General features: G+C 32.6%; 1 protein-coding gene across 2 annotated transcripts in view; it reads left to right on the top strand.

The window, feature by feature from the left end:
• LOC136041458 (programmed cell death protein 2-like) overlaps positions 1 to 24,886 on the top strand; it is a 113,396-nt gene that overhangs the window by 10,137 nt on the left and 78,373 nt on the right. For both annotated transcript variants that reach the window (XM_065726144.1, XM_065726143.1), the window contains exons 2-3: positions 3,411 to 3,574; positions 19,453 to 20,061. In XM_065726144.1, coding sequence (XP_065582216.1) covers positions 3,411 to 3,574; positions 19,453 to 20,061 — 773 coding nt within the window. The remainder of the gene's footprint in view (positions 1 to 3,410; positions 3,575 to 19,452; positions 20,062 to 24,886) is intronic.

The raw sequence follows: 24,886 nt of genomic DNA, 5'->3' as shown, positions 1-24,886 counted from the left end.
TCTTAACAGCTTGCTTATTTAACATGAGCCCTACTCCTTGTCTATGTACCCCATCCTTCCTGCGTGAGTAAACAAATTCTATATCACCTAATTTTATGTTTCCTACCACTGCGATATGAGTTTCTGAAACTCCTAGTAAGTCCAGTTCGAATCGTCCGAATTTGTCAGTCAAAATGTCAATACGATAGTCATTTTTTAACACCATAACATTCATTCTAAGTTCCAATTTTCATGTTCTTTAAATCATCGAAATTATTTTGGCCTTAAGAAGGGCAATTATCCCAGATACCAGTCTAGGACGGAGATCACATATCTTCTTTAGTCTGCACTGAAGTGCTTAAGCCTGCTTAGAACCAGACAGGAAAAGGTCCCTGGGACCTCCAGTATGAATGGAGGCTTTGTGCAATCCTGGGCCCATCTTGGTCACGGCATGGTTTTCAGCACTTGGTGATGCTCTTCTATCAACAAGAGTTGAATTCCTGGATAGACAGTATCAAGCCTATTACCTCTGACTCAGTATATATTCATGCCTACAAATATTTTGCTACTGCAGGGAGGCAGCCCATAGTATATGAATTAGCTGGGAAGAGGTTTTTCAGCCCAAAACGCCCGTCAAAACATACCAAGCCCAGAAGAATTGTCTGTTAATCACAATCCTGTGCGAATGCTTTGTCATTTACTAGGCTATAATTTCCTTGAGGGGTGCCACTTCTTAAGTGGGATTTGAGTTGACTGTAAGGTTTCCTGTCTTACAGGTACCCTGAAAGGATCAAAGCAGCCCTTTGCAGAGGCAATTGTCCATAGATTTGGATCTTATGCCCTGCTGCAGTTGTCCTCCTATAGAAGATCCTCCTGCGATGGTGTTCTGCGTCACCATACAATTTAACCCATTACTGGAAGAATATGTGTAACTCAGTGCATATGTGAACACACCATAGACGACACAGCATTCGCAAAGGATTCTATTTAACGGATAATTCTTCAGGGCTTGGTCTGTTTTGACTCGAGGGGTTCCACTCCTCACAAGGGAATAGAGTTGACCACAAGGTTTCCAGTGCAGGCACCCCAAAAGGGTCGAGGCAGTCCTTTGCAGAGGTAGTCGTCCATAGACTCGAATCTTGAGCCCTGCTGCAGTTGTCCTCCTATAGAAGATCCTCCTGCGATGGTGTTCTGCGTCACCATACAATTTAACCCATTACTGGAAGAACATGTGTAACTCGTGGCATATGTGAACACACCGTTGGGCTCTGTTGAGTGTACATTTGAGGGGCCTTCTTCCTCCTCCACATTTGTTTATGGCCCCAGGTGAGGGTGTCCAGTTTCTAATATGGACCCCCAGGGACATGGTCCCTCTTTGGTCTTTGCCACATATGAAGGTACCCTAAATATCTGCAGGGCGTTTCCCTATTGCTGCCTGGGGACCTACTGAGTCGTCTAGGGGAGGCTCCTTAAAGCTAGAAAATGGTTAGTACGTTTTATTGTAATTACAATTTAGCTTTTTGAAAGAAAAAGCAGTGACACAACAGCAAACAACACTTGACCAAGGGATAAAAATTGGAAATGATTATAAATAAAGGTTTCTCCTTTATCCAGTGGTAAAACATATCAACTTTTAGACAAGAGTTCAGATTAAGTTAGTATTTCTGATCTGATTTGTCTTTGGTCCTATTCCCCATTTGTTCTGATCCATTGACCCCCAAATTAAACAGTTTAGCCTATACAGAAATGCACAATAGTGATAGAAGATTTTATAATGATTAAAACCAAGTCTAGGACAAATCCTCTAGAACCTCCATACGAAGATCCTTTTGAGACTTTTCTGGTGCACAGGGCTTCAAATCAACGTTTCAATTCAGATGCATTTTACAGAGTTAAGTGGCAAACCTGTTGACACGCATAGGGAGCTGAGTTTATTAAACAATTTTTTAAAGGATAACTTAAGTTCTTATAGTTCTTCATTTGTACTCCACAGCCTTAAAGAGGCATCCAAGGGGATACAATCGATATATCGTTCTTTGACTTCTTGTAACGTTTTCATGATTTGCCAGTTTGCATCTAATATTGATGAGTTTTTATTGATGCATTTCCACTTTCCAGAAAGAAGCATTATGACACTTTGAAATCTACTTCCAAATATTCTAAATAGTTACATCATCCCCTAAGAGGGGCCAACAGTAATACTCCCCTTCTAATAGTGAAACATATACCCCGAATTACCTTAAATTTCATTGCGTACATACAATCCAGGGAAATATATTTGACCACTAGGGGCAGGATGAAGTTCATTGGCACACTTTAAAAAATGATAAGCAAGTACCCAGGAATGTTTAAAAAAAGTTTCCAGAATTTTTAGTGCCTCCTTCTGAAGAGTGGTGATGCAGCAACAATAGTCATATCTACACCAGCACATATACAAGGGTTCCTATGTGTCCATATCCTCCCCCCCCCAAGGAAACACATGGTATTTTCCCGATTCCCACTTGTATTACCATATTTAAAGAAACACAGACCTAGATGAACAAAACTTTGGTATAAATTTACCCAATTTTTTATTCTCGATTGATCATACAAGAAACCTCTGAATAGAAATTCCGTCTCTGAATTGAAACACTATGACAACAAGAGTTTTTTGAATTTTATGAAGAAAAGGATTTTATTACACTGTTAAGCTCAAATGAGGGCACTACTACACGACTACCCGTTTAATCATCTTCAAGCTGCAGCTAAAAAAAAGAAGCGCCTTTCCTATTTAAAATTACGAAAGGTAAATTTTTCGTTTCGCTGAAAATTGAGACAGCTATAAAATAGGTATACTTTCAGAATTTCATCCTGAATCCAAAGAACAAGAACATTTGATTAAGCAATACCCAAAAATTGAAAGAAAAACAAGTGAAAGTTGACGTCTCTGCTGTAAGGTCCTCAGACAAATACCACAGCTATTTGAGGGATGATAATAAAACTCTTGCCTCATCATCAAGGAAATGACCAATCATGATTGGTTATCTACCACTCTTCTAGAAGCTTGTAAGTAACTAGCACAAAGGGTAATAGGGAATTGCTTAATCAAATCTAAGGAACATTTTATCTACAACTTGAGACAGACTCCAATATTTGCATTTGTATATCTTCAATGCAAACTTAAATATAAGAAGAAAAAATTAAGTTTCTAGGAAGTCTCTTGTGTTTGTTGATTATAAACTGGCTTTAATGAAGACATGATAATGCTTGTAAATAATGTCTAGTTCATAATACTGAATGGGTGATGAATAGCTTAACTGGTTATATGAGTGTTAGTTGACTAGTTTGGAAAATTTGGCAACTTTTTCTTCAACTCCTGTTGTAAATTACGATTATTTTTGACGCTACCTGCCATTTTTTATAGCTTTTTTTTTAAGTTTTTATTATTTTAGGTTTTACCTCCAGATCTGAGCAAGTTGACACAGGCTATAGAGACATGCAGAAAATGCAATGAAGCACTTGTACTGGTGGTTCAAATTTATGCTCCATTAGATTTGTCTGTCAACCACCGAACACTAGCTGTTTTTTATTGTCCACTGTGTCCTTCTGAATCTTGGTGAGTTGTATTTTCACGTTTCATTTAGATCAACGAGTATAGAACTGGTAAGAGTAAAAAATTGCACCAGTGTAAAAAAAAAATCACCAACATAATCTATTGTTTGATTTTTTTTTGTGAATGTTATCATGAGCTAAATTGTAAATCACTTTTATATAAGAAAGCTGACCTAAAACTTAAAAGGATAAGTTGTATTTTACTTATCCTTATTGTGCTTTGGCATATGAGATTTAAACGAGAGAGTTGAAAAATCCTTCTATAAATCTTCATGGAAATCATTAAAATTTGGCTTAATCTTTGAGCTTGAAAACCCCATCCGAGGACATAATCATGTCACTACAGTTTTATTTCTCAATTCAACTACATATGAAGATCATATATATATCTATATATATATATATATATATATATATATATATATATATATATATATATATATATATATATATATATATATATATATATATATATATATATATATATATATATATATATATATATATATATATATATATATATATCTACATATATAAAAATAAGTTGTCTGTGTGTGGATCTGTGGATGGATCAGGTGACGTCTTGTTTGTGCGCATATGACGTCTGAATTATTTCACACTAATACAAAAGAAGAAAAAAACTAAAAAAGGTAAAAACTACAAAAAAAACTAAAAAGAAAAAAAAACTAAAAAAGCTAAAAAACTAAAAAAAACTAAAAAAAGGTAAAAATCTAATAACTAAAAAAAACTGAAAAAAATAAAAAAAGGCAAAAACTACAAAAAAAATAAAAACTAATAAAAAACTAAAAAAGTAAAAAACTAAAAAAAACTAAAAAAAAACTAAAAAAAGGTAAAAAACTAAAAAAAACTAAAAACTAAAAAAGAAAAAAACTAAAAAAAAGGAAAAAACTGAAAAATAAAAGAGAAAAAGAAAACTAAAAAAATATGAATAAATATATATAAAAATAAGTTGTTTGTGGGTTATGTCTGTCTGTCTGTCTGTCGAGTGACGTCGTGTTTGTCCGCATATGACGTCTGAATTATTTCACACTAATACAAAAGAAGAAAAAAAACTAAAAAAGGTAAAAACTACAAAAAAAACTAAAAAGAAAAAAAACTAAAAAAGCTAAAAAACTAAAAAAAAACTAAAAAAAGGTAAAAAACTAAAAACTAAAAAAAAACTGAAAAAACTAAAAAAGGCAAAAACTAAAAAAAAAAACTAAAAACTAATAAAAAAACTAAAAAAGCTAAAAAACTAAAAAAACTAAAAAAGGTAAAAAACAAAAAAAAAATAAAAACTAAAAAAGAAAAAACTAAAAAAAAGGAAAAAACTGAAAAATAAGAGAAAAAGAAAACTAAAAAAATATTAATAAATATAAAAAATATAAATATAAATATAATATAAATTAGCAATCAACAAAGCACCGAGACACAAATGACGACCGGGACACAGGGAGTATAAATGACGACCAGGACATAAGTAAAAAAAAAACTAAAAAAACTGTCTGTCTGTCGAGTGACGTCGTGTTTGTCCGCATATGACGTCTGAATTATTTCACACTAATACAAAAGAAGAAAAAAAACTAAAAAAGGTAAAAACTACAAAAAAAACTAAAAAGAAAAAAAACTAAAAAAGCTAAAAAACTAAAAAAAACTAAAAAAAGGTAAAAAACTAAAAACTAAAAAAAACTGAAAAAACTAAAAAAAGGCAAAAACTAAAAAAAAAAACTAAAAACTAATAAAAAAACTAAAAAAGCTAAAAAACTAAAAAAACTAAAAAAACTAAAAAAAGGTAAAAAACAAAAAAAAACTAAAAACTAAAAAAGAAAAAACTAAAAAAAAGGAAAAAACTGAAAAATAAGAGAAAAAGAAAACTAAAAAAATATTAATAAATATAAAAAATATAAATATAATATAAATTAGCAATCAACAAAGCACCGAGACACAAATGACGACCGGGACACAGGGAGTATAAATGACGACCAGGACATAAGTAAAAAAAAAAAACTAAAAAAACTAAAAAAATGGTAAAAACTACAAAAAAACTAAAAACTAATAAAAAAACTAAAAAATCTAAAAATCTAAATAAACTAAAAAAGAAAAAAAAGAAAAAAGGAAAAAAATAAAGGAGAAAAACAAAACTAAAAAACGAATGTATATACAAATAAGTTGTCTGTGTGTGGATCTGTGGATGGATCAGGTGACGTCACCTGAAAAAACTGGATCAGGTGACGTCAAAACTGAAAAAACTAAAAAAAGGCAAAAACTACAAAAAAAACTAAAAACTAATAAAAAAAATAAAAAAGCTAAAAAACTAAAAAAACTAAAAAAGGCAAAAACTACAAAAAAACTAAAAACTAATAAAAAAGCTAAAAAACTAAAAAACTAAAAAAAGGCAACAACTACAAAAAAAACTAAAAACTAATAAAAAAAATAAAAAAGCTAAAAAACTAAAAAAACTAAAAAAACTAAAAAAAGCTAAAAAAACTAAAAAAAAACTAAAAACTAAAAAAAACTAAAAAAAAGGAAAAAACTGAAAAATAAGCTAAAATAAAGGTAAAAACCAGTAAAAAACTAAAAAAAAAACTGAAAAAACTAAAAAAAGGCAAAAACTACAAAAAAAACTAAAAACTAATAAAAAAAGTAAAAAAGCTAAAAAACTAAAAAACTAAAAAAACTAAAAAAAGGTAAAAAACTAAAAAAAATAAAAAATAAAAAAAAACTAAAAAAAAGGAAAAAACTGAAAAATAAGCTAAAATAAAGGTAAAAACCAATAAAAAACTAAAAAGAAAAAAAGGAAAAAACTAAAAAAATTTTCATCTAAAAAACTAAAAAAAACTAAAAAAGGTAAAAACTAAAAGAACTAAAAAAGAAAAAAATAAATGACGACACTCAAAGAGAAAGCGACCAGGACAAAAGGAATGTTCGATTAGCAATCAACAAAGCACCGGGACACAGGGAGTATAAATGACGACCAGGACATAAGTAAAAAAAAAAAATTATCTATATATATAAAAATAAGTTGTCTGTGGATCTGTGGATCGTGGATCAGGTGACGTCACCAGAAAAAACTGGATCAGGTGACGTCAAAACTGAAAAAACTAAAAAAAGGCAAAAACTACAAAAAAAACTAAAAACTAATAAAAAAAATAAAAAAGCTAAAAAACTAAAAAAACTAAAAAAAGGCAAAAACTACAAAAAAAACTAAAAACTAATAAAAAAGCTAAAAAACTAAAAAAACTAAAAAAAAGGCAAAAACTACAAAAAAACTAAAAACTAATAAAAAAAATAAAAAAGCTAAAAAACTAAAAAAACTAAAAAAACTAAAAAAAAGGTAAAAAACTAAAAAAACTAAAAACTAAAAAAAAACTAAAAAAAAGGAAAAAACTGAAAAATAAGCTAAAATAAAGGTAAAAACCAATAAAAAACTAAAAAAAAAACTGAAAAAACTAAAAAAAGGCAAAAACTACAAAAAAACTAAAAACTAATAAAAAAAGTAAAAAAGCTAAAAAACTAAAAAAACTAAAAAAACTAAAAAAAAGGTAAAAAACTAAAAAAAATAAAAAATAAAAAAAAACTAAAAAAAAGGAAAAAACTGAAAAATAAGCTAAAATAAAGGTAAAAACCAATAAAAAACTAAAAAGAAAAAAAGGAAAAAACTAAAAAAAATTTTCATCTAAAAAACTAAAAAAAACTAAAAAAGGTAAAAACTAAAAGAACTAGAAAAGAAAAAAATAAATGACGACACTCAAAGAGAAAGCGACCAGGACAAAAGGAATGTTCGATTAGCAATCAACAAAGCACCAGGACACAGGGAGTATAAATGACGACCAGGACATAAGTAAAAAAAAAACTAACAAAACTAAAAAGAAGGTAAAAACTACAAAAAAACTAAAAAGAAAAAAAAACTAAAAACTAAAAAATCTAAAAATCTAAATAAACTAAAAAAGAAAAAAAAAGGAAAAAAATAAAGGAGAAAAACAAAACTAAAAAACGAATGTCTATTTATATGCACAGACAATGGGACAGCAAAGAATGTTGTATATTCGCAAGTTTTACGTAGTTAAAAACATATATATATATATATATATATATATATATATATATATATATATATATATATATATATATATATATATATATATATATATATATATATATATATATATATATATATATATATATATATATATATATATATAGATATATCTATATATATAGACAAAAGGACAAAAGGAATGTTCGATTAGCAATCAACAAAGCACCAGGACACAGGGAGTATAAATGACGACCAGGACATAAGTAAAAAAAAAACTAACAAAACTAAAAAGAAGGTAAAAACTACAAAAAAACTAAAAAGAAAAAAAAACTAAAAACTAATAAAAAAACTAAAAAATCTAAAAATCTAAATAAACTAAAAAAGAAAAAAAAAAGGAAAAAAATAAAGGAGAAAAACAAAACTAAAAAACGAAAATCTATTTATATGCACAGACAATGGGACAGCAAAGAATGTTGTATATTCGCAAGTTTTACGTAGTTAAAAGCATATATATATATATATATATATATATATATATATATATATATATATATATATATATATATATATATATATATATATATATATATATATATATATATATATATATATATATATATCTATATATATATATATATATATATATCTATATTCACAGGTGGGACATAGGGACACAACTACAATGGGGCGTAACTAATATGGCGCGTAACGACTTACGCGCGCGGGGGGGCTTGGGGGGGCGCGAAGCGCCCCCACCAACTAGGTGTTGGGGTGGCGCGAAGCGCCACCCCAACAGCTAGTATATATATAAAAATAAGTTGTCTGTGCGTGGATCTGTGGATGGATCAGGTGACGTCATGTTTGTCCGCATATGACGTCTGAATTATTTCACACTAATACAAAATAAGAAAATAAACTAAAAAAGGTAAAAACTACAAAAAAACTAAAAAGAAAAAAAAACTAAAAAGCTAAAAAACTAAAAAAAACTAAAAAAAGGTAAAAAACTAAAAACTAAAAAAAACTGAAAAAACTAAAAAAAGGCAAAAACTACAAAAAAACTAAAAACTAATAAAAAAACTAAAAAATCTAAAAAACTAAAAAAACTAAAAAAACTAAAAAAAGGTAAAAAACTAAAAACTAAAAAAGAAAAAACTAAAAAAAGGAAAAGACTGAAAAATAAAAGAGAAAAAGAAAACTAAAAAAATATGAATAAAAATACAAAAAAATAAAAAAGATAAAAACTACAAAAAAACTAAAAAGAAAAAACGAAAAAAAACTAAAAAAGCTAAAAAAATAAAAGAAGCAAAAATCTAAAGAAGGTAAAAACTACAAAAAAAAAAGAAAACAAAATAAAAAAATCTAAAAAAGCTTAAAAACTAAAAAAAAACTAAAAAAAGATAAAAAACTAAAAAAAAAACTAAAAAAAGGAAAAAACCATAAAATAAACTAAAAACTAATAAAAAAAAATAAAAAAAGCTAAAAAACTAAAAAAAAACTAAAAAAGGTATAAACTAAAAGAACTAAAAAAGAAAAAAAACTAAAAAAAGGAAAAAACTGAAAAATAAAGGAGAAAAAGAAAACTAAAAAAATATAAATAAAAATAAAAAAACTAAAAAGATAAAAACTTCAAAAAAAACTAAAAAGAACGGGACACAGGGAGTATAAATGACGACCAGGATATAAGTAAAAAAAAACTAAAAAAACTAAAAAAAAGGTAAAAACTACAAAAAAACTAAAAAGAAAAAAAAATAAAAACTAATAAAAAAACTAAAAAATCTAAAAATCTAAATAAACTAAAAAAGAAAAAAAATAAAAAAGGAAAAAAATAAAGGAGAAAAACAAAACTAAAAAACGAATGTATATACGGACCGGGGCACCGGGATACAAATGACGACCGGGACACAGGGAATATAAATGACGACCGGGACACAGGGACACAACTACAACGGGGACGCCGGGGGGCACAGGGGGATATAAATGACGACCGAGACACCGGGACACATGGAATATAAATGACGCCCGGGACACTCAAAGAGAAATCACAGACTGGGACACCGGGACACAAATGACGACCTGGACACAGGGACAAAACTACAAAGGGGATGCCGGGGGGCACAAGGGGATATATAAATGACGATGGCGACACAGGGAATGGTAGATTAGCAATCACCATCAACAAAGCTCAAGGGCAATCATTAGAATCATGAGGTATAGATCTGAATACGGATTGTTTTCCCATGGACCATTATATGTTGCATTTTCAAGAGTCGGTAAACAATCTATTTATATGCACAGACAATAGGACAGCAAAGAATGTTGTATATTCGCAAGTTTTACGTAGTTAAAAACATATATATATATATATATATATCTATATTCACAGGTGGGACATAGGGACACAACTACAATGGCGCGTAACTAATATGGCGCGTAACGACTTACGCGTGCGGGGGGGCTTGGGGGGGCGCGAAGCGCCCCCACCAACTAGGTGTTGGGGTGGCGCGAAGCGCCACCTCAACAGCTAGTATATATATAAAAATAAGTTGTCTGTGTGTGTGTCGAGTGACGTCATGTTTGTGTGTCGACTGACGTCATGAAGTTAGTTGTCGTCATGTTTGTTATGACGATGACGTCATTAAAGGTATTTAAGACATTCGTTCACGGAAAAATGTTTAATTGTAAAATGACTGAAGAACATACAATGGCAACAGCCGAGGAATCTGCTCAAAGAGTCTATGCCAAAAAACTTGCTGCTGATAGAGAAAGTAAGAAAAGAAAGCGTGCCGAGGAATCACAAGAACAGGAAGAAAACAGGCTTGCGACTGATAGAGAAAGTAAGAAAAGAAAGCGTGCCGAGGAATCACAAGAACAGCAAGAAAACAGGCTTGCGGCTAAAGAACGCAGAACCGCGCAGTTAGATGAAAATCCACCTGGACAGCGAGAGTCAAAACATATCAAAACGGAAAATGATAGCGATGATGATTGGGTTTGGGATTTTGACTTGGATAAGGTCATCAATGCCTACCAGATCTAAGTTAAAGAAACAAAGGTTCGGCGATATGTACTTCATAGTGACGCTGAAAAATAAAGAAGAAAAAGAAACTGAAAAAAGGTAAAAAACTAAAAAAGGTAAAAAGCTAAAAAGAAAAAACACTCAAAGAGAAATTACAGACCGGGACACAAATGACGACCGAGACAGAGGGAATATAAATGACGACCGGGAACCTCAAAGAGAAATTACAGATTTGACACCTGGACACAAATCACGACCGGGACACAGGGAATATAAATGACGACCGGGACACAGGGACACAACTACAATGGGGACGCCGGGGGCACAGGCGGGATATATAAATGACGACCGGGACAAAGGGATTGTTCGAGTTGAAATTACAGACCAGGACACAAATGACGACCGGGACACAGGGAATATAAATGACGACCGGGACACTCAAAGAGAAATTACAAACTGGGACACCGGGACACAAATGACGACCGGGACACAGGGAATATATATGACAACCGGGACACAGGGACACATCATTAGAATAATGAGGCATAGATCTGAATACGGATTGTTTTCCCATGGACAATTATATGTTGCATGTTCAAGAGTCAGTAAACCTGACAATCTATTTATATGCACAGACAAAGGGACAGCGAAGAATGTTGTATATTCGCATGTTCTACGTAGTTAAAAACATATATATATATATATATATATATATATATATATATATATATATATATATATATATATATATACATATCTATATATATATTTAAATAAGTTGTCTGTGTATGTGTGTGTCTGTCGAGTGACGTCATGTTTGTGTGTCGACTGACGTCATGTTTTCGGCCGACGAAATTACATACCGGGGCATCGGGACACAAATGACGACCGGGACACCAGCACATAGGGAATATAAATGACGACCGGGACACTCAAAGAGAAAGCGACCGGGACACAAGGAATGTTCGATTAGCAATCATAATCAACAAAGCACCGGGACACAAATGACGACCGGGACACTGGGAGTATAAATGACGACCAGGACATAAGTAAAAAAAAGAAACTAAAAAAACTAAAAAAAGGTAAAAACTACAAAAAACTAAAAAGAAAAAAAATTAAAAACTAATAAAATAACTGAAAAAGCTAAAAATCAAAAATAAAATAAAAAAGAAAAAAAAGAAAAAAAGGAAAAAAAGGAAAAAAATGAAAAATAAAGGAGAAAAACAAAACTAAAAAAAAAAAAAAACTAAAAAGAAAAAAGAAAAAAGACTAAAAAAAAAAAGTAAAAACCCAAAAAAAAAACTAAAAAGAAAAAAAGAGGAAAAATACAAAAATTCATTTCATCATATACCATTTAAAAAACGAATGTATATACAGACCGGGACACCGGGATACAAATGACGACCGGGACACAGGGAATATGAATGACGACCGGGACACAGGGACACAACTACAACGGGGACGCCGGGGGCACAGGGGGATATATAAATGACGACGGGGACACAGGGAATGTTTGATTAGCAATCACCATTAACAAAGCTCAAGGGCAATCATTAGAATCGTGAGGTATAACTAAAAAAACTAAAAAAAAGGTAAAAAACTAAAAACTAAAAAAAGACCAATTCAAAAACGAATGTATATACAGACCAGGACACAAATGACGACCGGGACACAAGGAATATAAATGACGCCCGGGATATATATATATATATATATATATATATATATATATATATATATATATATACTAGCTGTTGGGGTGGCGCTTCGCGCCACCCCCAAGCCCCCCCGCGCGCGTAAGTCGTTACGCGCCATATTAGTTACGCGCCATTGTAGTTGTGTCCCTGTGTCCCACCTGTGAATAGAGACAGATATAAATATATGTTTTTAACTACGTAAAACATGCGAATATACAACATTCTTCGCTGTCCCATTGTCTGTGCATATAAATAGATTGTCAGGTTTACTGACTCTTGAACATGCAACATATAATTGTCCATGGGAAAAACAATCCGTATTCAGATCTATACCTCATTATTCTAATGATGTGTCCCTGTGTCCCGGTCGTCATTTATATTCCCTGTGTCCCGGTTGTCATTTGTGTCCCGGTGTCCCAGTTTGTAATTTCTCTTTGAGTGTCCCGGTCGTCATTTATATTCCCGGTGTCCCGGTCGTCATTTGTGTCCCGGTGTCCCGGTCTGTAATTTCTATTCGAACAATCCCTGTGTCCCGGTCGTCATTTATATGTCCCGCCTGTGCCCCCGGCGTCCCCGTTGTAGTTGTGTCCCTGTGTCCCGTTCGTCATTTATATTCCCTTTGTCCCGGTCGTGATTTGTGTCCGGGTGTCCCAGTCTGTAATTTCTCTTTGAGGTTCCCGGTCGTCCCTTATATTCCCTCTGTCTCGGTCGTCATTTGTGTCCCGGTCTGTAATTTCTCTTTGAGTGTTTTTTCTTTTTAGTTTTTTTTTAGTTTTTTTACCTTTTTTCTTTTTTCAGTTTTCTTTTTCTTCTTTATTTTTCAGCGTCACTATGAAGTACATATCGACGAACCTTTGTTTTTTAACTTAAATCTGGTAGGCATTGATGACCTTATCCAAGTCAAAATCCCAAACCCAATCATCATCGCTATCATTTTCAGTTTTGATATGTTTTGACTCTCGCTGTCCAGATGGATTTTCATCTAACTGCGCGGTTTTGCGTTCAAATACCGTTAATGACGTCACCGTCAAAGCAAAAATGCCGACAACTAATTTCATGACGTCAGTCAACACAGAAACATGACGTCACCTGATCCACAGACAGACAGACAGACAACTTATTTATATATATATATATATATATATATATCTATATATATATATATATATATATATATATATATATATATATATATATATATATATATATATGCACACTGAAGGTCTTCTGACTTGGTAGTTCTACCCTAAAATGATTTTGGATCATTTTGGGAAATGATTTGGGTCAGCATATTGTATTAGGGTCTCTAAATAGTTAATTAGCCCAAGTTCGTTTAGATTTGTTTTCCCTGGCATTTTAAAATTTGTAATACGGAAAGAACCGTAAATTTTGTAACTGGTACCAAGTGAAATTCAGTTAGTCTACTTAAATGGCAAAGGGTTTCATAAGTTAACCTGGACTTGCTTTATGCAGATCGGATTTCGAATTGAGATAATTTTGGAAGCAAAATCACTCTGTTTGGCTATTTTTTAGAAAAATTTCAGCTTTAATCCATACAGTGTATATTAATAATCTCAGTTATCAAATTCCTTTTGAACTCCTTTTGATTATCTTTCTATGTTAAATCCTGAACATTTAACCTGCCAGTTTCCCACTCTCCCCTAGGGAGTTGGCAGTGGTGTCAATTCATGCAAAATCTAGGTTGGGGGTAATTTGTTGTTTTTTCAGTATCCTTAGTGAGAGTACCAAAAAGGCCATTTTTCTTATAAATGAGAATACCATAAAATGTTTTTTTTTAACATCTGTTAAAAATTCTTGGGATTAGGCACAATCTCTCAATTGATATAAAAATTAAGTCGGATATGCAGGCTGCAATTACTTTAAAGGTTTAATTGTGAATTGATCAAAGAAAATTAAAAGGATGAAAATAAAATGCTTCTTCAACTGATTCTAATTTTTTTCAAATTGCCATGAAAAGAAATAGTTCTTCAGTTTCCGTGAGTAACCATACGAATTTGTAAATATTTATTTGCCTGTAAAATAATAGTTTTGCTATTTAGATAATGGTAAAAAAAAGACACCTGTATATCTTAAGGACTATTCCACCCTCTTCTTCTTCTGCAGCAGTGAAGAATATTGCTTCCTTTACTTTTGTTTCTTTTTATTATGTATTTTATATATTAAATATTTTATATATTATGTATTACATATTATGTATTTTATGTATTTTATTATTGCCTTAAAGGTACTGCAGAGTGTCAGATAGAGAGAAATTTGAAATTCATTCAAGTTGTTGGAAATATGCCAAGTTTTCAGCTTACATTTCTGTAATGCAGCTACAGTTCAGTATTTCCAGTGTCTAGAATTATAAACAATGGAGATCAGGGCATACCAGGGCAACCTCTTCTAGCATACCATCAATTAAGAATATAGTAAAATAGCCACGGAATTAAGATGCATTATTCCCTAATAATTACAATTCATTGTCAATAGTGTTGGGTCTCAGGAATAATTCTACCAGGGAGGACACTGATTGCTATTGTTCTGGGACGTTGTAAGAAAAAAATTCTAGGGCACGTTCTGGGACATAGTAAGAAGAACCAGGAAATATTTCTGGTTTTCTGGAAAACCAGAAGACTGCAGGGAAACTCCTAAAGGGCAGCTATGTTCCTGTTGTTTTTATCAAAAACAGTTTAGCTTGTTTTCCAAAAATTTTACCATTAGTTGTTGATGTTAAACGTAAATTATGCGGACTTTGTGTGCTAACCTCATGTGTGACATATAGGATGATCTTTAGTTACGGTATCTTCAATATTGATGTTTAAAGTTGCACCAAACGATGCAAGCCTAAAGCTGTTCTAGATATAACTTAAAACTATCCAAAACGAATAAGCAATATTTTTTTTTTAATCTGTATATAAATTGCACATTTTTTTCATTTTTTTTACAAATCGCCTCACATTTTCCCATTAGCCTTCAAGTTGATACATTTGAAAAAAAAATTACCTGTTTTTTTATCATTTTTTAGTCATGGCAAACAGAAAAGTCCATACGTTTAAGGGAAGAAGGCATAGCTACCAAGTAACTGAAACTGATGAAGAGAATTTTAAGCTCTAAGGAAGTCTCTCATCCTTATTGATTTTTTATCGGATTTTTAAAAGGGGCTGTAATGTTTTTTTTAATAGTTTGTTTTACTGATTCAAAATATATAAAGCTAATTAAGTTAGATGTTACACATCAAAAGCTGCGAGGCTGAGAAAACTTGTCAAATTTCAAAAATTGAAGAAAATCTCCAAAAAGACAAGTGATCTATGATCAAAAAGGCCTAGCAAGTGAAAATAACACTCACATTCATCATATTAGAAAATCCTACTATTGAGGTTTTAAGTTCCTTTTTACGAAAACGTAGAATTTTGTATTTTTTTTCTCCTAGAAGAACGATCAATCAATCATTTAATTAATACGTAAAAAGAACTATTACAAACGTACAGCGGTTGCCAAGGCCAAAAATTTTGGCTTGTTGTGGGCCACACAATACAATAATAAAACGTTGGGCTTTTATAAAAGACATCCAATAATAAAATACTGAAACAATACAAGGACATTTAACAGAAAGGAGTTTTAATATTTAACTGAAAATCGTTTTAAAAGAAGAGATAAGAGACATAAATTAGGAAAGAATTAAAGAAAAGGAAAAAGAATTACTGAACTGGAAAGACCCGATGAGAAACTGCCTTTGCAGGAAGAGATAGAGGGACATCAGGAGGGATGCAGTTCCATTATAGAGTTTGATAAACACTAGATTGATAAACAGAAGACTTCTCAGCTGATGTTGATGAGCGTTTAGGTAAAATAAATCTGCCCGAAGAACTACGTAAAGGAGAAGAGTACCTACCAGAGCCTTTCTGTAACAAATTAAATAAAAAAAAAACAAGTTTTTTCAACTGAAAATAAGGAGCGACATGAAAACTTAAATCTGAGAGAAATTGTTCCGTATATGAAAGGAGTTGTCCCCTCCTCAACGCCCCGCTCTTTAAGATAAAGTTTGACTCTTTTTCACAACTCTACTTTTTAAAATAATAAAAAACTTTAGAGTAAAGAGCGGGGCATTGAGGAGGGGACAACGCCTGTTCATATACGGAATAATTTCTGTTCGTTTTAAGTTTCAATTTCACTCCTTACTTGCAGTTAAAAAAACTTATTTTTTAATTAATGTATGTTTTGATTTTGCCCCCTCCCCCCTCCGCACATGAATAACTAAAACGAAATTTGCATTTAAATTATTTTCGGCTAAATGGCTTTCTCATTGTTTTGATTGGACAATTTTGATAAAAAAAGGGGTGGAGGAGGAGGCCCAGTTGCCTTCCAGTTTTTGGTTACTGAAAAAGGCAACTGGCACTTTTTATTTTTTTCGAACGTTTTTATTAATAATAAGTATGCATAACTTAAGAATTGATTTACATTACGAACTTCTATATTTTTGTTACGTATATGAGTTCTCCCCCTCGTCAATATCTTGCTCCTTACATTAAAGCTTGAATTTTGTTTCAATTATTTAAGAATGACCCCTGAATCACAAGGGCCGTAGAATAGATAGTTGAAATTACTAAAAATACTTTAGCGTAAAGAGCGAGGTATTGAGGAAGAGACGAACCCCCTTATATACTATAAATTCTGTTTGTTTTAAGTTTTAATGCTGCTCCTTGCTTCCAGTTGAAAAAAACTTTTTTATTTGTTTTCTCTTTTTTTTAAATAATGCTAGAAAATCCTGCACCCCCTTCAGGGAAATTCTCTTCCCTGATGATAAATGTTTCCATGGAAAGATCCTCCCAAATAACCCCCTTCCTCCGACCCCTCCCTCAATGCGAAGAAGTCCTCCTCAAAACGTCTGTGCTCTTCCCAATAACCATTACTATATGTAAACAATTGTCAAAGTTTGTAACTTGCAGCCCCTTTCCCGGGCACTGCGGGGGTTAAGTCGTCCTCAAAGACATAGTTATTAGGGTTTTTCGACTGTGCTGAACAAAATGGTTATCTCAAAATTTTGATCCGGTGAATTTGGGAAAAAATGAACGTGGGAGGGGGCCTAGGTGCCCTCCAATTTTTTGGTCACTCATAAAGGGCACTAGAACTTTTATTTTCGTTAGAATGGCCTCTCTCGTGACATTCTAGGACCACTGTGTCGATACAATCACCCCTGGGAAAAAAAACAACCAACAAACAAATAAACACTCATCCATGATCTTTCTTCTGGCAAAAAATACAAAATTCCGCATTTTTGTAGATGGGACCTTGAAACTTCTTTGTAGGGTTCTCTGGTGGGATTGTAGCTATTGAGGCTTGACGCTCCATCCCTAGACATCAGTGGAAACCCGTCAGCCCACCTCAAAGTGATGAAGGGGTGTAAACACCATTTAGTTCCGTGCCGAGCGAGATGGTGGCAATCTCGCTAATATGGCTACGACGTCCGCGGTATGCGACGTGGCCTTTTATATTGGTGCGAGTGTCGAGAAGTAAGCTAGCCAATCATGCTACGGCATTACCGGCAGGCGACGCAACTTCAAGTATGGCTCTGAAGTTGAAAAATAAGCGAGACATACCTATGGATAAACCCTTTACCTCTATTAGGCAAACTAAATTAAAACTGAACATCGGCTGCTGGAACGTGCGATCTGCCAAAGATGAAACTACTCAAGTTTTCCTCGCGCACGAAATTTAAAAATACAAAATTGTTATACTCTGCCTATCCAAACAAAAATATGTGGCTCTAACATAAAAGTGATTCGCCCCAACAATTATATCTCTTCTATTCAGGAGTAGGGAACAATTCGGGCGGGACTCTACGGTGTAGGATTTGTACAGAGCCAAAGAGTCAGATATGTCGGATAAGAATCTATGGTAAGGAAACCGAATAATTCCTAGTCGAAAGTGGATTAAAGCAAGCCCGTGATCTCTCTCCAATCCTGTTTAACTACTGTATGGACGGGGTACTAGAAAATGCCTTAATGCAACATAATGGTGCCCAAATTGGAAAAAAAATCTGTCCTTGACCGACTTGGATTACGCTGATGTCGAACTCCTCTCTGACCCTGAACATGCTCAAAAGATGCTAGATGGTATTGTTGAATGGCCAAAGTTGACTGATGGAGAGCATCAAATTGAGATGCCTCTTCAACAGCAATCATTTTACCATCGTAAAGCTTGGTGGTAGGTATTTTACCATCAGAAAGCTCCACTAGACCATGTAGATTGCTTCTCAAGCTTTGATTTAACATAATTGAGTAGCTGAAGTGAAGTGTATGAGTGGCTTAGAAATGAAGACACCACTACCTTGCAAACTTCTCTTTTCTCTTAGAAGGAGCTGCTACGTTCTTGCGGATAAATCACGCATCACGGATTCTTGTTTTATTTATATTTGAATAATAATATCGCCTAAATCAGTAAGTAAAAATAGCTAGCCAGTCGAAAAAGTTCAGTGTCCTTGCCCTCAAACGCCGTGGCCAGTGAAGCTTCTGGCTGGTACCAGATCAAGTCCACAGGAAGTAATTATTTGTACTTCTTGCTCTCAGTCTGTCATCTGTGTGCGCTTCAATCATAGGAAAACTCTTCTGTAGCTGCCACTAATTTCGTATTTTAATTATTCTTTTTGACCTCAATTTTACTCTGCTATGATAAATCAACCCCCATAAACACGATAAAACAATAAAATACATGAAAACTTAAAAATAAATGCTATATATACAGGCACCATACATTCTGTCTGCATTTTGGAATATAGGTAGAATACTCAAAATGTCTTCTTTTCTTCATCATTTTTATTTGTTTATACTCTCTTTTTGAGTGCTGTATTTTGCATATGGGGGAATTTTCCAAGAAGGGGGGGATGCGCCTATCAACCCAATATAAAAAGAAGAAATAAGTAAGTAAATACATAGCATAGAATGTTAGCAGTACTTTTTCATAATATTTGATACATTCTTTGAGAAGACATGCGCATAAGAAATTTTGCAGATATTTCCTTTGCTTTATCCCTCTGGATGATTTTTTAAAGATTTTTGTATTCATATTTTTATTTCTTTTATCATAATTTTCATAATTTATATTTATCTATATTTTCACAACTTCTTTTTTAGTTATTCATGTTGGAGAATAGAATTTCCTGATAATGAAAGCAACGTCAATAAAACCAATGCTGGATTTGCCTCTTCTGACTGGGGTGAAGAAGATGATTGGGGTAATTCAACCCCTTTTTTAGTGGAACCATCTACTTCTTATGAACCATCAACACAACTTGCAAATTTAAATATATCTAAAGAGTCATCTACAGTTGAGGCACCTGAACTTGAAACTATGGAGTATGTACTATCAGAGCCATCTGTTGATTCACTAAGTGATGAAACGGATGAAGAAAACCAGGTTTCTTTACAAAATGAACTAGTTGAACTGGTTAAGATCTCGGCATTACCAGAGTTACTAGTTAAAAAACACATCTCTGTATCAAAAATTGATATCCAATTTAAGCCTTACTATATTTCAGTTATTGATGAAGGTGAAAATTTTGAGATTAGGAAATATCATAAAAAGGAAGAAGAATATCAAGAAAGGGGAAAAAGGGTACATGAATCTAAAAATGAAAAAGAAATTAGTGGTGAGACCTACGAGAAAGCAATCCCAGTTCACGGTGACATATTGACTCATAAATTTTTGGAAATAGTAAGAAGATCTCCTTATCAAATTTTAAGGTAATTTTCTTTTTCATTTTAAAAATTATGTTGACAATACTTACAAATCGACTGTATAGTCTTAACATAACGTCTGAATATTATGAAATTATATAATATTTATAAGTTTTAGTAGCTTGAATAGTATCAAATGTACAAATTTTGATGCTTCGTTAACTAATTTAAATTATGGTATTAGAAAATTCAGAAAGATTGGTCTGTTTCACTTATTATAACCGTAGATGCGCAAATTTAGCATTGTTTCCTGATACTAACGAAAAATCTACTGCAGCATTGCCAAATATGGACCTACCAAATAAACATTTAAGTTTTAGCTACCAAATCATAGTTACAGTTGCAACTGCAATCTAGTAAAGATCGTTCTTCAGCCCATAGCCACCAAAAAATTGCCAATTGACACTGATTGAAAAGTGATAACTATTATTCAGGCTCAGTTAAATAGGACTTGTAACTACAGAAACATAACTTTGAGAATTTTTCAATAGAAGTCCTTTCTTGTAATAGGAAGCCCTTCGAATAGGGCAGCAAGTTGAAATAAAAAGGGTGCCCTGTGATTCGTCATGGTCAAAAACTCTCAACAGATAGTTTTACAATTCCCCATCTTAAATGCCACGAATATAGCTTTACTTTTAGAGTTCTTAATTTTTACCCAAAGGCTTATAGACAGAGGAAAGTAGCCAAAATCTAAACATTGATGACCAATGTTAATTTTACTATTTATCTATCCAAAGTTACTTTTAACACCATCACTGTGGCCTCTATACCGTTTTGTAATATATCAAAAATTCCAAGATTGAAGTTGGCCCATTTGCTACCAGTGCAGTGTTTCAAATTGACTCTATTCTTATGGTAAAATTAGTAATAATTTAGCAGTACCATCTTTCCTGTATTCCTTCTTCCCTTTTTTTTAAGGGGCTACTGTATAGAACGGATAATCATAGACAGACAAATAGGAGGATAAAAGCTAATATTTACATCGAATGCCTTTTTAATGTGAGTTTGCCTTTAATCCCCTTTAATGCGAGTTTGTGCCACAACAACGAGCCATTTTTAGTCAATTTTTCTGTAAAATAAATTTTTGCCTCAAAAGCTATCAAATATTGGTGAGGGTAAGTCTCAAGATAGCCAATCGATTCACAGTTTCGAGAATACGGTGCCTTGCGATGGTGTAGCTGTCATTAAAGCTATTATCCCTGCTCTTCCATTGAATAGGCCACCGATCCAATAAAAAATCGGCTTCTGATTTATTTTGTTAGATTCAGTTCCAAAACTCTTCAAAATTATAGGTTGCAACTCTACATTTGGTCATCTATAGTCTGAACTATTTATTAAATTAAACGCAGACTATGTGTTTGTAACACAAGACAGTGTTTAACTCTTAATATATACATATATATATATATATTATATATATATATATATATATATATATATATATATATATATATATATATATATATTATTGTTTTTGTACATACATAGAAGGATCACAAAAAGAAATAAAATTTTTCATAATAAACGTATGGATATGAATAAAATCCATTTGGTTCTCTTGTTGGTAATTTCAATCTGAGACAATTCTCCATGTTCAATAGCCTTTTCCTTGTGTGGTGCAGATGCACAATGCTACCAAGCTCTGGTGCAACGCGTATCCCCACCAAACTCTTCTCATAATTTGAACTATAAGGAAGACCGACCATTTTTTCCTCTAAACGTAATATCTAAAATCCAAATGTTACGCTTGAATTTGTTTAACTATTAGATCCCCAGACTCATCTCCTTCTCGAATCCGGATTTGTTCCTATCCATGCTGGGAGTACACGTGCCATACTTTGGGAAACAGTGACATAAGAGACATAATTACTTTAGTATTTTATCATAGCGTTGCATGTTTCATTTCTTAAAAGTAAACAAGAACACAAAAAGAAAAGTTTTTAAGGATCATTATATCTTTCCAGTTGAGAAAAAATGACAATTCAGCATTGAAAGTATATGATTGGACACTATAAATGAGGGGTTTTAAACAGAGGAGTTATAAATAGAGAGTTATGAACCCTCTAAATTTATGGGAGGAACGAAATGCCACTTTGGATTAAAAATTAAACAGGAACCAAGTCCGAAAAAGTTCTTTCAGATACAATTAAAGAGTAAATTTGAAACGTTAAACGAGCAAAATTACTCTAAATGGAAAAAGTCTTTTTTTATGTTCTTTTAGTTTTTTGGACTTTTCTAACAACTTACTACAGTGCAAAAGATGTCCATTTAATTACAGATGCTTTATTAATTTTTAAGGATTTTTGTGTTTAGGATTAGCCATCTTTTTAACCGGCGTACTTTATATTTCTGTGCTGATTTAGATATCACAAAAAAACTACAGAATAGTTGGTATTATATTTAAAATAATTCTTTTAAAGCTATCAAGAAGGCGGAGACTTTTGGGAGGGGGCACAGACCAAAGCTCTGAATAAATTGCAGTGAAGGAGGTGGTTTGCTGCTATCTTGACCACAAGTGGCTTAGCGCTGCCATGGGTTTTAAGTATAGTAGTGTACAAACTCATGTTCCTCAATAGACTAGAATTCTTTGCAATTCAAGGACCATTTATTTTAAGAGTTCTTCTCATAGCTCGGAAATATTATATTTGTTTTTGCTTTAGGAATGAGTAAAACACTTTTAAACTCTGTATTTTCGCTTACTTAAATTTATGCTTACCCTTATGATAATGAAATACAGGAATATAAAATTCACTTAAATAGTTCTGTTAGATAGGACCCACCATGAGAAATAAGAAGACTCAATTTGAAACTTTGGTTTTTGGATAATGGTTCTTAGCTTTATTAACGATGTTTTTTTTAAATTCGATGTTTCAGTTCAGGCCCTGACTTTTTATGAGGTGATCCCAAATTTTCATTAGCTCAAGGGAGCTGCAAGGTCTTACTTTGACTCAATTATTAACTTAATTCGATGTTTCAGTTCAGGACCTGGCTTTTTATGAGGTGATCCCAAATTTTCATTAGCTCAAAGGAGCTGCAAGGTCTTACTTTGACTCAATTATTAACTTAATTCGATGTTTCAGTTCAGGACCTGGCTTTTTATGAGGTGATCCCAAATTTTCATTAGCTCAAGGGAGCTGCAAGTTCTTACTTTGACTCAATTATTAACTTAATTCGATGTTTTAGTTCAGGACCTGGCTTTTTATGAGGTGATCCCAAATTTTCATTAGCTCAAAGGAGCTGCAAGGTCTTACTTTGACTCAATTATTAACTTAATTCGATGTTTCAGTTCAGGACCTGGCTTTTTATGAGGTGATCCCAAATTTTCATTAGCTCAAGGGAGCTGCAAGGTCTTACTTTGACTCAATTATTAACTTAATTCGATGTTTCAGTTCAGGACCTGGCTTTTTATGAGGTGATCCCAAATTTTCATTAGCTCAAAGGGAAAAAGAAAAAAAAAATGCAAGATGGACGAAAGTTGTTTTGTTTTTGTAGACGTTTCAAATTTGTCCATTAAGCTGTTTCTGAGGTCAATAGATGGATAACTGATGTAATCTAGAAATTAAACTTAGATTGTAGGTTTTCTAATTTTTTGTTGATTTTCTAAATTATATTTTCTCGCCGGTATAAAATAGGCGTAGGTCTACTTTACTTAATATAACACATATAAAGCACAAATGTGATAATAAACTGCATGGCGTGTCATTATATAATTTATTTTAACCTTGTTGAGTCATTGAGACTGCGAAGAAATGAGGACAAAAAGTGATATCAGTTAATAAGAAATTTGTTCAAGTGGATAGTTTATTTACCTGGGTAGTATTACTAGCAAAGATGCTGGATGTAGTGTGGATGTAAACAGTAGAATGGCTGAGGCGCAAGAGAAAAACAGATGGTCCCCGAATGATGTGAAAAGATGTTATAATAAAAGACTTAGAAGAAATTGGAACTTCATGGGAAGGTAAAGAGTGAAGTTTGAACAGATAGGGAAAGAGGAGGTGCGTAAACTCTGTTGGCCTCATGTCGCTTGGTTTAGCAGTGAGTTGTCAGTAGTGGTAATTATATTTTTGAATATATTCTTGACTGACCGTATATCAAGCAATAAGCTGCGCAAAAATGTGGTTTGATCCTACTTTCTAGGGCTATAATGGAAGAAGGTTAAAAACTGGAAGAAGGCCTTGTTTTACGGATGATGGATGAAAGAATGCCAAGATGGTTTTTGGTCATCCATTTGAGGACAAAGGAAAAACAGTTTGTCCCCGAATGAGGTAAGAAGATGTTATAATAAAGGACTGAGAAGAAATTTTTAACTTCATGGGAGGGATAGAGAATGAAGCTTTGAATCGAGTGGAATAGAGGAGGAGCGTGTACAGTTCTGTTGGCCTCAGGTGGCTCGGTGCTTCAGTGAGTTGTCAGTAGTGGTAGCAGTAGCATCTATCTTTGGATGTAACAGTCTTACTTTATAAAATAAGAAAGTCTCTGTAAGACGTAACACGTCCCTGTTGACGTGATCTTGCGACGTGTATCAATATGGGTAAGTGTACTCTTTGTCGGTTCGTTTACGACAATTATATGGAACATATATTTGTTTGTTTTTATTTCTGAAGTTAATCGGGTATTGTATACATTTTAAAGATATTGTATAAAGTTAGTAATATTTATTGAAAGATGAGGAATTTTATACGCAGTTTGGTAAATATTGATTTTTTTCTTGCAGAAGGACCTGGGTGTTTACCACCTCACCTTGCATCTGGGATTCAGAGGTTGCTTGGGAATTTGTTTAAGCATTACCTCCCTAGAGTTCACCCCTCCCTAGACTCGCGAGTTTGGAAAT

Source organism: Artemia franciscana, unplaced genomic scaffold, assembly GCF_032884065.1.
Source record: "Artemia franciscana unplaced genomic scaffold, ASM3288406v1 PGA_scaffold_23, whole genome shotgun sequence".
Taxonomy (NCBI): Eukaryota; Metazoa; Arthropoda; class Branchiopoda; order Anostraca; family Artemiidae; genus Artemia; species Artemia franciscana.
The sequence above is the reverse complement of the archived record's forward strand: the minus strand, read 5'-3'. Positions and strand labels throughout refer to the sequence as shown.